This window comes from Vanellus vanellus (genome assembly GCF_965231255.1).
Source record: "Vanellus vanellus genome assembly, chromosome: 2".
Lineage (NCBI taxonomy): Eukaryota > Metazoa > Chordata > Aves > Charadriiformes > Charadriidae > Vanellus > Vanellus vanellus.
The window spans coordinates 66,834,897-66,848,554 of record NC_138906.1 but is presented as its reverse complement, the minus strand read 5'-3'; the positions used below and the strand labels follow the sequence as shown (position 1 = coordinate 66,848,554).

The following is a 13,658-nucleotide window of genomic DNA, read 5'->3' as shown; positions in this document are numbered from 1 at the left end:
GCACTAGCTGAAGGAACATCTTTGTACTCTTATAGTCACCTTTATTGTTGAATGCAGTTCATATGTAATCTGTCTTCTATAACTGTATCATTCTTCGGATTTCTCAGTTTCCCTTCTGTTACAAAACTTCAACTGTATTGTGTTGGCCTGAGAACGATGTCCATTTGAAGTACAGAGCATTGGGCTACAGAAAAAGTCCTTATCGCTTTTCTTTACCCTAATAGTGAAAAAATACTTCAGAAAGCTACTTGAGCATGTGTAATATTCTTGCATGTCTTTTCTTTCTACTACTTACAAATGAAATGCCAATGAACTACCACTCTGGATTTCTCTCAGAGCATAGGTTTTTCTTATGTTTTTTAGATTTTGAGAAAAACATGCATTTTTTGAGTACTCTGGCGTTTCTAGTTTGTGGCCTTCCAGAGTAATGCCACAAATGTGTAGGGAATGTGCAGATCTCATATTTTTTTCAGAAAGATGAGTGAGTTTGTTTCGAAGTTGAAATTAAAAAAAGAGAAAAAAGAAAATGTGAAAGTTTAGGTGTTAAATCAGAAATGCAGAAGGAGAACTAAAACATAAAAAGAAAAGACACCAAAGGAATGTGGTAGAAATTTTTACATTTAAAATGTAACAAAGGAGAATGTCACAGTAGAAGAAAATGGATTAGAAAGCAGGAAAATACATTACTGTACAAATACCAGTATACTTAAAAAGGTAGATATTTCTGCTTCCTTTTATTCTAATGTTGCTTCCCACTAAGGCATTCTTTGAAGGGAGGAGTTCTTGGTTGACGCATTTCACTGGCAGTTTTTATTGTGTATATGAGTATGTGTGTGGTATTAGTTTTCTGCTGTGCTATCCACTACTGAGAGACTCTTTATTTTTCTTTGCATAATAAAGCACATAATAGCCTGGATTAGCTAAATTGTAGGTGATAACAGATTGGAAAGAAGTGAATGATGAAGATATAGGACACCACGTGTGTATTAGTTTCATATAAATTATTTCTCGTGAACCTGATGAAAGTAGGTTGGAAGAACAAGGATGCAATGAATGAACTTTGTGTGAAAGACTACAATAAATGGCTAACGGTTTAGGATAAAGATAATTTGTGAGAGTTAATGTTTAGATTTGATTCATGTTTTAAAAAGCATATGAAATACAAAGTGTGTGTTTTTTGCAAGGTATGGAGTGAGAGATTTCTTGTCTGCAGAATATAAATAGAAATACAAACTCATTATTTATAGAGCTACATGTTTTTAAGCTAAGGTGAAGCATGTTTGATAAATGTATAATATATTTAAAAAAACATTTGTTTTGATCTGGAAAAGTGGAAAAAAGGATATTCAAAAATCTGTAGCCATTATAACAGAGAAACAGATGGATACAAATGTGTCAGATTTTAGGACGTTAACACAGGTGGACAATTGTGCCTTTAGTTAATTTTTGTAATGTTCAAATTATGTAATATTCAAATATAGCTGTTTTTTCTTATATTCAAAATTATAAACAAAAACTAATGTCATGCTTTTAAAAATAGCTGCATTTGAGCCAAGGTGTGGTTATAAATCCGTGAAAGAAACTATAAAATTAATTCAGCTTTTGAAAATAGCACATTCTAGCTTGCATGAACAAAGTATTGTAGCCATGTAATCTGCTTCTCTGAGATGGTGTCTGATCAGCCTTTTGCAAGATTCATCCAGTAATAAAGGATGGAGGTAACTCAAATAGTTAGGCGCTACGTATGGTGAGAAGGTAGACACTCTTGCATTTCATCGTAAGTTATAATTCTTAGATCAACTGGGATTTGGTATCAAGCATCTGCTCCTCTTGAGAGTAGAAATTGGATTGCGGATCCATGCATGAGCGGTCTACTTGTGTTGAAATCTCATAGCTGCTGTTCTTCCTGACCGTCTAAAAAGCAACAAAATGTTTACTTTTGTGATGAGAAGAAAGTCCTTTGTATCAGCTTTTTAACAATTAGTCTGCGGTATTCTTTCTGGGGGAGATGGCTGTTTCAGAACAGTTACCTGATGAAATAATTGTTTCAGAATTTTAAGGTCATCCTCCCTGGGCCTCTAGGGACAGCTCTTAACACCTAATGATGGTCAAGTTTTTTTTTTTTCTTTCCCCTGTTTATACCATACCACCATCTATTTAGAGCGCCTGCTGCTGTAGTATCTAAGAGTCTCTTGTTCTTCTTAGTTTTAGGGTAGGAATGTTCATGGGTTGTTTGCTGTCATGAGTAGTAGTACCGCATATATTGGACCCAATTTTATCAGACTAGTTTAGCATATCCCTGACTTAAAGCATTGGAGTAATCCTGTTGATGTATCTAGGCTTTCTTAAAGCTGATGGGGTTTTCTCATGAGTTGACTGCAGATGTGCTTGAGTGTTTACGAGAATTTGAATCAATTTCATTGTTTCCTCTTGTATTCAGTTGGCTTTGTCCATGCTGGAAAAGTGTTTTCTTTCCAATTTCATTAAAAATGAAACAAAAAAATCCCGCTTTATTTTTAAAATAACAAATATATGGACAATATTTTAAGATTTTATTATTATAAATTCAAATGGGACTATTAAGAGAAAATAGATAAAATTTTAAACTCATGTTATAAGCATTTGACTGTTTAGTGTTTGAACTATCAACGCATTTAGAACATCTCGGATCTGGTTCCTTTATAGCAAGATGTACTGAAAAAACAGCGTCTTTTAGTTGGCTAAAAATTTCATGAACTTAACTTGGGATAGGGTGGTGGGGGTCTTTACCACTAAAAGTATGGTGGAATCTTTACCACTAAAAGGTTCTTCAAAATATGTGATTAAATTCAAGTTTAAATAACAGTAACTACATTAATCTGTTTTACAGGATCTCTTTTCAATCAATGCTTATGTTTATGCTCAGAAGCCACAGCTGGATATTCACAGTTTTGAGGGTACCTTCACACGGGTAAGTAGTATATGTAAATACAGTTCTACTTTTCTCTTCCATATCCCAGTGCACGTGAAACCCATACTTAGTCTCAAAGTTGTATAAGATCTTCCCTTAGCTTTACAGCATATTTCCATGTTCCTGCTATGGCAATAACTTCATATAAAAGATAAACACATATTGCAGAAAGCTAATACAAAAAGAATTGCTGGAAAAAACTTTAATCCAAGAATCAGATATTTGTTGAAATCACTGTAATCTTTTTATATGAAACTGCATGTATAGTAGCATATATTGTTTGTCTCTGGGCGTCTAATGTATTGTTCATATATATCAAAAAAGTGGCAAGTTGAATATATTCAGTACCCTGAGACAATGCAACTGGTTCATATGCAATAAAAATGTGCCTTGTTTAACAGCATTTCAGTTCAAGGGAAAGCTTGTATTTCCAAAGTTCAGTGGCCTCAAAGTAAAATAAAACTAAAAGCTACTTATGGAGGCTTTATTAAATCTCTTTTTTCCAGCTATATTTATATTCAAAACCAAATATGATGATGATAATGCAATAATTTCTATGACTTTTTTTCTGTTGTTTTCAAAAGGTGGCATGCTAAAGTTAATACTTTAAAGCAGGGTGTAATAATAGGTAGTAATTTTTTTTAAATTGCTTTACAGATTTGTAGCATATTAGCATACACAATGATTGTTTTGTTTATTTTAGCCAAACTCAGTGTTAGTAGACTCATTCCTCTTGATAGTTGGTTTCTAAAATAATTTGAGAGACTTAACTACTATGGAGGTAGAAAGAAGGGTTTTTTACCCAAGTGACTCAAATTGGTAATAGATTCTGTTCAGTAATTGGAATTCCAGTTCACAATTCTAAGTACACTGATGAATGAGATACTGCAATTGTTGGTTCTCGAAGACCAATTTATACCAGTTATGTAGTTCATGCTGCCTACAAAGTAAATGTCATTTGCCCACACCTTCAAAGCTGTAAGCAACAATGTTTACTTAAACCTTGTATTGACCAATTGTCCAAATGAAACTTCTATTAACAGCTGTAAAATTCATGTTATTCCTGTCCCAATGGATAAGTGTATACTTTTCTAAATATAAATTGAACTCCTCAGAGCCTTTTTAACAACTCCGGTATGTGTAATTGACACATTGGGAAATCATCACTAAACACTTGCTCCCTGTTGTGTGTTCTGTTTGTATGTGTAATAAGAGCTGTATGATTCAAGCATCCCTGATATGTGTAAATAATCCTGATACATTTTATGCTTTCAGGTTTTGTTTTGACTGCTTCAGTAGGAATGGCAGTTTAAACTGAAATCATGTGTGTGTGCATCAGAGGGCAGCACCCTCAGATTTGGCTTATAGTGGATCACACTGTGGATCTTTTTAGAAGATTATTTTTTTTGTTGTTGTTAACTGTGTACCATCTGCATAGTGAGGTGTTGGTTTAGGACACTTGTTTACTGATTTATCTTCCTACTTCTGCTGTGAGCCCTTGCTTCTTACACTAAATCAGATTTTGCGTCTAATTTGTATTTTATGTTAAAGTAAAAAAAAAATTAGTGTGCTTAGGGATGCTAATGCATACATTTTTCCTACTTAAGCATTGATGTTCAAAGAATTCTTGCAAGGGTAGGTTGACAGGGTAATAGCACATTGATTTTTCTTTTCTTTTTTTTTCCCCATTATGAAGACAGAGTACTAACAATGTAGAAGACAAACTTAGATAATTTCGAAAAGTGCATGACCATAAAACAAAACAAAACAGAAACTTAGGTGCACAGCTCTGGAGTTTTTATGAGGGACCAACTTCTCTTAAGTACTTCTATGGGAGAAATATATCCACAGCAAACTTGATAGCTGACAGAAGATACCTCTTGCAGTACACCTGCATAACCACATCAGGAGGAGTTAAAGCTCTGCTGTACTCTATTGATGTCTGACAGCTTCACATGAAGTAATTTTCTGTTGTCCTCTGTGGAGCCTGGTGTGTTATATGCAGTCAGTGCATAAAAAGTGAGAGTGTGTGTGTGGGCATGCGGGAAGGATCATGTCTGGCCCTTAAATAATGGCATGTTATGGTTTGAGAAATCCACAATGAGGATTGTCGTTTAGACAACCATTCTGTCATCTGATGACCCCTCCCTACCCAGGAAGGGGAATCGGCGGAAAAAACAAGGAAACCCAGGGGTTGAAATATAAACAGATTTAATAGAATAAGATCATATAATTAACATTAATAGCACTAAAGAACCAATATGGATCCCGATACCAATACAGAATATGCAAAGATTATACTCGGCCAATTCTATCAGTAGGAAGCCGTGCACCCCCAGCAGTGGACAGCAAATGTCAGAGGCTGCGAGTGCAACAGCTTCAAGGTGAAGGGAAGGCCTCAGGGGTCCGGCACTGGGGCAAGAAGTTCTCAGGATGGCAGCCATCAAGGGATAGAGAGAACTTTGCGGCAGTCTTTCTAATTTACAGTGAATGTGACATTCATGGTATGAAATAATGCTGTTGGCCTGCTCATGTTAAGTGCCCACGTCTCGTTCCTCCTCATCCCTGCACCTGGCAAGCTTGAAAACAGTGAGACCTTGAAACCCATCACCATAGCTGGCTGTAAAGTAAATATTTCCACAAATTGAGACACTAGAGTCTTCTAAAAGTGCAGTCTTCCCAAGTGTTAGAAGAGAAATTAGTCCTGTGTTACCCAAACCAGAACATGGTGTAAGTTAGTTCCTTTCCTCCTCTCCCTTCTTCTGGACATCCTACCAAGAAACAACAGATGAGCTAAATTAGTGACCTGTGAAAATGTGTGAGATTGTTTTATTTGTTCTCAGGGCATCGTCCATGTCTTGGCTGAGCTTACTTTGAAACAGTGATGCACAGAAAGGATTTACGCAGACATAACTACTAGAGTGTCTCTCTGTCTACTCCTATGCAGGCTTGATAAATAAGGAGGCTATTTCATCAATTCTGAAAAAGCATTGGAAAAACACATGTCTGTAGAAAGAGAATAAAAGGTTGCCATACTTCTTAACCCCAAAGAGTACACTAGAGCATTACATCAGTGTGTACTGGCATGACCAGTATTATTTACCTTTTGCTTACAGCTTCTATGCAGAATCATGGAAATTCTCTTCTGCTTTTGACATTGACTGGGTTTTGTTTAAATTTGGGTCCTTCTTCCACCATTCCCTTAAGAATCTTTTCCTTTAATGTCTTCTGCATTGCAGCTCTGTGCTGTCACCTCAGTCTCTTCATTTTCTTTGGGAATATACCTAAATCTTATTTTTTTTAATTCTAGTAGAAATCTCAGAGAACTGATTCCTTTGAGTTTAGTTCATCTGCTGTAGTACAATTTTTTTTACTATGGTACAGAACTACTTGGTATCTTTTTTTCCAGTATAGCACCTTGTCAGATGCTTAAAAAAAACTACCTTGATGCAAAACCTGTTGCACATATCTGTTGATACTTTGTAAAAATACATATCAAGATGTGAGCACTGAAAATTGTGTATTAATTTATGAGTACAGTCTCCGGCCTGGTGCTATTTATACAGATGTTTTCTTGGATAAGTCTTGTATTTTTAGTAGACAGAATGTTGAGTCATATTTTTACTTCGTATTTGCTGTTAGAGAATTACCTGTTTTGAAGCAATGGTTGTGTTCACTTCAATATAGGTTAATTTTATGTTGCCACTGAAGGGAATGGTAATATGTTTTGCAACTTCTTTTTACTCACCTTCCTTGTGCTGGCGGTAACAGCCATACAGACAGACAGACTAGGGAGCTAATGTGCAGAACCTAATCTGACCCTGTCCAAAATACCTATGCCAGTAAAAGGAACGTAGCAAGAATAATTAACTGCAGGGCTGGGATGGGGAAGGAATCTTTCAGTGATGCAAATAAACTAATGCATATTCTTCCACTTTCCTACAGAAGTTGGCGTGGGTGGTTGTGCTGCATCCTGTCAGGTAGGAATAGGGCTAGAAAAGGTTAAATGAAAGTGCTACGCTGATTCATTCAAGGATTAGGTATTTAGTCTCAAAGGCTCCTGTCATTATCTGAAAAAATTTCTAATGAATTGTAGCTTTGAAACCTTTTAAGTGGGGTACTTGAAACTTGTCATGATCCTTGGTCAGCTGCATTATGAATTCAGGACTGAGAGTAGGATATATTCAATTTTTATTTCACTGCTGATCTGTTCCTTTTTGTCTGCATGTGCAAGAGCTACAGAGTAATTTCCTATAATAGGAACTGTAGACAATTTAAATATCTATCATCAGTACTGCACATGATTTCAAAAACTGAGTCTGAATATGAAGCTTGAATGCAATACTGAACTGTACTATTCTGGTACTGAACTTAATTCAGAATTTAAAGGCCAATAAACATACAGCTGTCAAATGAAATTCAGCCCAGCAGACCCAAAGTGGAAACTTCGCCAGCTGGACAAAGAAGCCCTTGTATGTCAAATTTCTGCTACTAGAGTGAGTGATGGATTTCATTTACCCCAAAACATATATTTTTCTGTTAGCTGTAGTAGCCTCAGAAAATCTGCAGAACCATTTCTCTGTACCACAGACCCGGCCTTGTTCAGCAGCCTGAGACTTTGTCCCTTCCCTGCTTCATCTAGTCCTACCATCTCTCCAAAAGCAGAAATAAAAATAACCTGAAAAAGCTAAACTCATAACCTGTAAATATACTTCATATTTTTCATTTGAGTAACTTATGACAAATGAAAAATAAGGTTAAGTTGTATTAAATTGTATATTTGGTAAATCAAATGAGCTGTAGAAAGGATCATAGTGAAATAAGCAGAAGCTAACTTATCAGCCAAACCGTTCTGTTGATGAGCAAGGCATGAGTGGAAAGAGACATAGCTCATTAGATGTTTTCCTATTTTGAAAAGGAGGCATTTCACTAAGTCTTGTAGCAGGTAGAACATTGGACAAGTAACTTTTTCCTGGCTGTGTTGTCAGCTCTTCATAATCACTGCAGGGCTTTCGATTTCTTCTTGTAATGTGGAAGAGTTTCATAATTCACTGTCTTAAAATCTGCTAACTGAAGAATACACTAAGGCAGAAAAAAAAATTTCCTAGCTTAGTATCCTATACCTGACAACAGCCAGAAGCAGACTGCCAGGAAAGAGAATAAGACTAGAGTAAGGAGGTGGTAATGCCTCCTCAGAAGATTATTCTGTCTCTTAAAAACTGATGATGCGGGAACTTCCTGAGTCAGGGCTGGTTTCTGTAAGTAACCTGCAATGAATTTTCCTTCTTTAAACTTACACAGTCGCCCCTTGAACATAGATAACCTGTTAGCATTCAAATAAGAAGAATTTGTACAGGTTAATTACGTATTTTGAAGAGCAATTGCCTGTTGTTTTACTTTGGATGGCTTTATTTATGACTTCCTTCTTTGGTAAGATACAGCAGTATCTATCCTCCCTTTTTAGATGCCCATTCCATAGATGACTCATGTTCTTCATTGGAGTTCAGGTTTACGTAGTCATATATATTATGGAAGCTACATTGTCTACCCATGTTGCCCTTTTCGAACGTTTTCCAGCTCTCTTTATTTTCTGTTTGGAATAAGGGCAGGGGAGGAGGGATTTAGAACTATGTACTTAAGTCTTGGGCAAACCATGGATTTCTTTGTAGTAACATGATTTGTTGTTCTTTTTTTTTTTTTTTTTTCCTAGTAATTCTAAGCATTTAACTTGTTCTTGACTATTAAATTAGTGTTTTGGTAGATTTGTAATAATCCCAAAATTTGTTTTCTGAGTAGTCATGACAATTTCTGAGTAGTTACGAGTTCTGAGTAGTTTTGATCAGCTCAGAGCTTACCACTTTGTGAAGTTGGGATGTTTTCTTTCTTTGTGTGCATTGTTTTACATTTCACTGTATGGAATTTCATCTGTCCACTTCTTTGTAGGATATATTAACCTACAGTATTACCTCGCTATTAAATCATAGGTATTTTTTCTGTAGTTATTTTGTTATGAAGTCTTACTTTTATCTAAAGTTACAACTATAAAGTTATGTAAAGATATAAGCAGCAAACATTTCGTTGAATTCTACAGCTTTTCTGTATCTCTAATTCTGTACATTAGTTCTATGCTAACGGCTAGTTAAAACACAATGCTCCTGTCAAAATTCTTTTGTCATGCTGGAATTCAACATAATGCAAAAATGAATACTTCAGTATGATTGCAGTTTTAGTAAGTGGTAGATGGGAAATATCTCTTTCAGTGGTTGAGGGGAGCTATTTGGAGTCCCACTGTGGACAACAGGTATTCTGTATGTAACTTCTGAGGGCAAAATACAAAACCTTTTTAATTTATTGAGGCTACGTTCATCATAAGTCTGCTATTCACATCTGTGTCATATCCCTGTATGTTGATGATTGTATAAGACTGACCAATTCATTTCCATGAGGTTTCAGTGTTTGACTGAAATATGGGATCTTGTAGTTCTGTTAGTATGCATCATCCTATTATATGCCTGCTGGGGACTCCTCTGACAAACTCTAGTGTAATTTGCTCTTTGAGGTACAGTAGTGAGTGCTTATAAATAAAATCATTTTCCTTGTTCACCTATACATTGTTTTCAGTTGATCTAGTGATGCAGTGAGAAACTTCACAAATTTCTTGTTCAAAATACTTGAGCAGAATTTCCTTTTTTTTTGCAGTGTATGATGGTAGGTAGAATTGGAAAAAGCGATGGTAGGTAGAATTGGAAAAAGCGATGGTAGGTAGAATTGGAAAAAGCGATGGTAGGTAGAATTGGAAAAAGCGATGGTAGGTAGAATTGGAAAAAGCGATGGTAGGTAGAATTGGAAAAAGCGATGGTAGGTAGAATTGGAAAAAGCGATGGTAGGTAGAATTGGAAAAAGCGATGGTAGGTAGAATTGGAAAAAGCGATGGTAGGTAGAATTGGAAAAAGCGATGGTAGGTAGAATTGGAAAAAGCGATGGTAGGTAGAATTGGAAAAAGCGATGGTAGGTAGAATTGGAAAAAGCGATGGTAGGTAGAATTGGAAAAAGCGATGGTAGGTAGAATTGGAAAAAGCGATGGTAGGTAGAATTGGAAAAAGCGATGGTAGGTAGAATTGGAAAAAGCGATGGTAGGTAGAATTGGAAAAAGCGATGGTAGGTAGAATTGGAAAAAGCGATGGTAGGTAGAATTGGAAAAAGCGATGGTAGGTAGAATTGGAAAAAGCGATGGTAGGTAGAATTGGAAAAAGCGATGGTAGGTAGAATTGGAAAAAGCGATGGTAGGTAGAATTGGAAAAAGCGATGGTAGGTAGAATTGGAAAAAGCGATGGTAGGTAGAATTGGAAAAAGCGATGGTAGGTAGAATTGGAAAAAGCGATGGTAGGTAGAATTGGAAAAAGCGATGGTAGGTAGAATTGGAAAAAGCGATGGTAGGTAGAATTGGAAAAAGCGATGGTAGGTAGAATTGGAAAAAGCGATGGTAGGTAGAATTGGAAAAATCACGGAAGTTGAAACAGTTTGAACTCTGCAGAATTGTTTGTGGATGATAAAAAGTAATCAAGGTCAGCATGTGTGTTGCTGACTAGGAACAGCCTATGTGTCTCATGGCAAGTTGTGTGAAATTGACTTCTGTTTGCTGCCAGGCCCACTGTTAGGGTTGAAAGTGGCTAATCAGCATTGTCCATATGAAAGTATGACAATTTCAGGAAAGGTGTCCTGTTAGATTCAGCAATTCTTGAAAAGCCCTTGATAGGTATGAAAAAATTCAATATCCATTTTCAACTCATGTATGGCCAGTTTGTGTCCTATTTCTAGCCTTGCAGAAACAGATTCTGAAACCTCTAGAGTTCCGTATGGAAGCTTCCCACTGGATGTGGTCATGTTTCAACATTATAGGTATAGATGGCAATCCCTCTATTGACTGCCGTGCCCCAATCAGCTGCAGTTAGAATTTTGACTATATCACTGGCATCTTCCTCTGGAAAAACTAGTATTCTTGGATAATTTCTACTTGCACTTAATATGTTTATACACTGCTTAATTAGGCTTTCAGAAGGCCGAAATAATCACAGAATCTGAATCATCCAGGAAGAATCATAAGTCAAGTGAGGAATCTAAGCATTATGAAGTTAGGAAAAATTATCGGAAAAACTATCGGCTGTGGATGTAAGTTATTGAGTGTTACAAAGATGATTGATAATTGCCACAAATGATTATTTTTGAGCTGGGTCAGAATACTTCTCTTGTATTTAGTGTTTCAGTGATCAGGACTTCATGTGTTACTAATAATACCAATAAGTTTGAATGTATCTGTTTAGTTTGAGATTTTTCTTTTTTAGGAACAGAGATTTCTAAGCAGCTCATCCTGTGCTTGGTGGTTGTTTGAAAATAGACATGAAAAATGGACATAGGGTTGAATTATTGACATTGTGTAGAATTTATTCTCTACTTTGGTAAATCAGTAGTCCCCTTTTTGCTGCAAAATGTTTAGCACAATCTGTAATTTGATCAAATGCATTTGATTATCCTACCTCCTAAAGTTTTCTTTAGTTGTAAACAGCACATTTCACAGCTGCTAATGAGTAACAAATCTGTACATGCTCCAAATTGATTATGAGGGATTAAGTCTGTTTACAATCTGTGGACCATTATTGCTTGGGAGGAGAGAGAGGAGGGGAAAAAAAAAGTTTTAAATAATCATGGAAGCAGTTTCCTATTTGAAGTATTTTCCCATTGGATATGTATTTTGTAAGTATGTGGTAAGACAGCACAAGGGTACATTTCTTTTTAAAAGTCTAAATATTCTTTTCTGAAGTTGATATGATGTAGCTTGGCTTGCAAAATTATGATGACCATAACTTGTAGGAATTATAGATGATTTAAATTGTCATAGAGAACAGGATATAAATTTTTGGTGGTTAGTGTTCATAACTCACTTTGCTTAGTATAGCAAACTTCTGCAGTTTGATACATCTGAGGAAAAGAATATGTTCCTTTTAAAACAATGTTGACTTTAGTTATTTGGATATAATTGGATTTCAGTAATATGAACTTCAATCAGTATTTCACTTTTTAGAAAGTTATTTTTGTGTGTGTATAGACAAATGTATGTATAATAAATATTATTATACAGTGATTGATACAAGGACACAGGCATCCTGTGCAAGTTACTCAGATGGTTTGGCATTGTTCTTAACTATGACTATTTGTGATGTTGATTTACTTATTAGCTATTCATATTTTTAACAGGAAGACAGTGATCCAGCAGTTCATGAAAGCCTAAGCATAGAAAATACGTTATGGGCAAGCACTGTTGTGGCTTCGGGTAAGTGTTGCAATAGCAAAGTTGATAATGTATCTAAAACTTCTGTGGAAGCATTTTTTTTTTTTTTTCAAAAGCAATTAATATTTCACATTATAAAATCTTTTTGTCTTCCAGGCTGTTAATCTCTTGCTCCTTTGTCTGCCTTCCCATCAGTTTCATCATGCTACTCACAATATTTTCATACCTTCTTAATAGTTGGGGGGGTGTTTACTTAAATTTTGCTGTTTCAGTAGTCCTGTCCCTTGTACCTCACTAAAGCTACTGATCTCTTTGTTTTAATTAAAACTTCAGGTTGTGAAGTGCTCTGTTCAGCTTGCTGTGGATAGGGTCCTGCTGAAAAGCAAGGGTGGTTTTGTATGTTAGGAGTTTTTTTTATGTATACTCTGTACTGCACGTAAAGTTTGCTTAAAATCTTTTATCAGGCAAAATCTTAATCAGAAAGTATAGATCAGTTATATGGTTGTGTAATTTTAAAATAATGAGATCAAAATATTAGTGATACTTCATATGCATCTCAGATATTATAAGTTAATGTAATCTAGATGCTGTATTCAGGCTTTATGCCATTGTAACTTATCTTTTTTAAAAGCAGAAAATTGTTTTCTTCTGGTTTTGCTCTATGTAAGAAAAGTCAAAAAGACTGTAGAAAAAAGGGGCTGTGTCTTCTGCACAAAAAGATGAGGAGAAAGAATCAGGACAGCACGGTTGCTGAAAAGGAGCTAGGCTTTAAGATAGGGAGTCGGCTCATGTTTCCAGTTGTTCCAAGAGGAGGAGGGGTATGGAGGGAGGGGAAGAAAATGAAAAAGGGTCTCCACCTAACTTGTGTAGTCACTACTATGAAGTCATCTTACATCAGTGAGAGGCCTGCTGGAGGGTTGTGGGGAAGAGATCAAGTCTGAGGAGGTGGCAAAGGAGTCTGAGCACTCCTTTCCAGAGTCTGAAAAGATATTTGTGTTCTTTGCTCAGTGTTTGGTTTGATTGCAATGGGAAACTATTCTGTCTAAAACTGTTCTGTCAAATGTATGATGCCTAAAACTCCTCAGTTAGGCTTTTAAAAAACTTCAGTAGTCAAGATTTGTAACTGTGTGTAAAAAGATGCTGCTCATTATTTATAAATTTCAATACTGCGTAAACTTGTTTTGAGTTTGCTTTTGCTCAAATTTATATGTGGGGGAAAACCACACTCAAAGAGTATACATCTGCAAAGTTAATAATTCTGAATCAGTAATTTTGAGTTTTAATTGAATCATAGAATCGTAGAACGATACAATGGTTTAGGTTGGAAGGAACCTTAAAGATCATCTAGTTCCAACCCCCCTGCTATGGGCAGGGACACCTCACACTAGACCAGGGTGCTCAAAGCCCCATCCAACCTGGCCT

The 13,658-nt window shown here is 36.0% G+C and overlaps 1 protein-coding gene across 1 annotated transcript in view; it reads left to right on the top strand.

Moving 5' to 3' along the window:
- Positions 1–12,400, top strand: part of LOC309686478 (putative phospholipid-transporting ATPase IIB) — a gene marked incomplete at its 3' end in the record, with an annotated part of 42,676 nt that extends 30,276 nt beyond the window's left edge. The window contains exons 4-6 of the mRNA XM_082499178.1: positions 2,870–2,950; positions 12,203–12,278; positions 12,393–12,400. Of these exons, the coding sequence (XP_082355304.1) occupies positions 2,870–2,950; positions 12,203–12,278; positions 12,393–12,400 (165 nt within the window). The remainder of the gene's footprint in view (positions 1–2,869; positions 2,951–12,202; positions 12,279–12,392) is intronic.
- Positions 12,401–13,658: the final 1,258 nt, after the last annotated feature.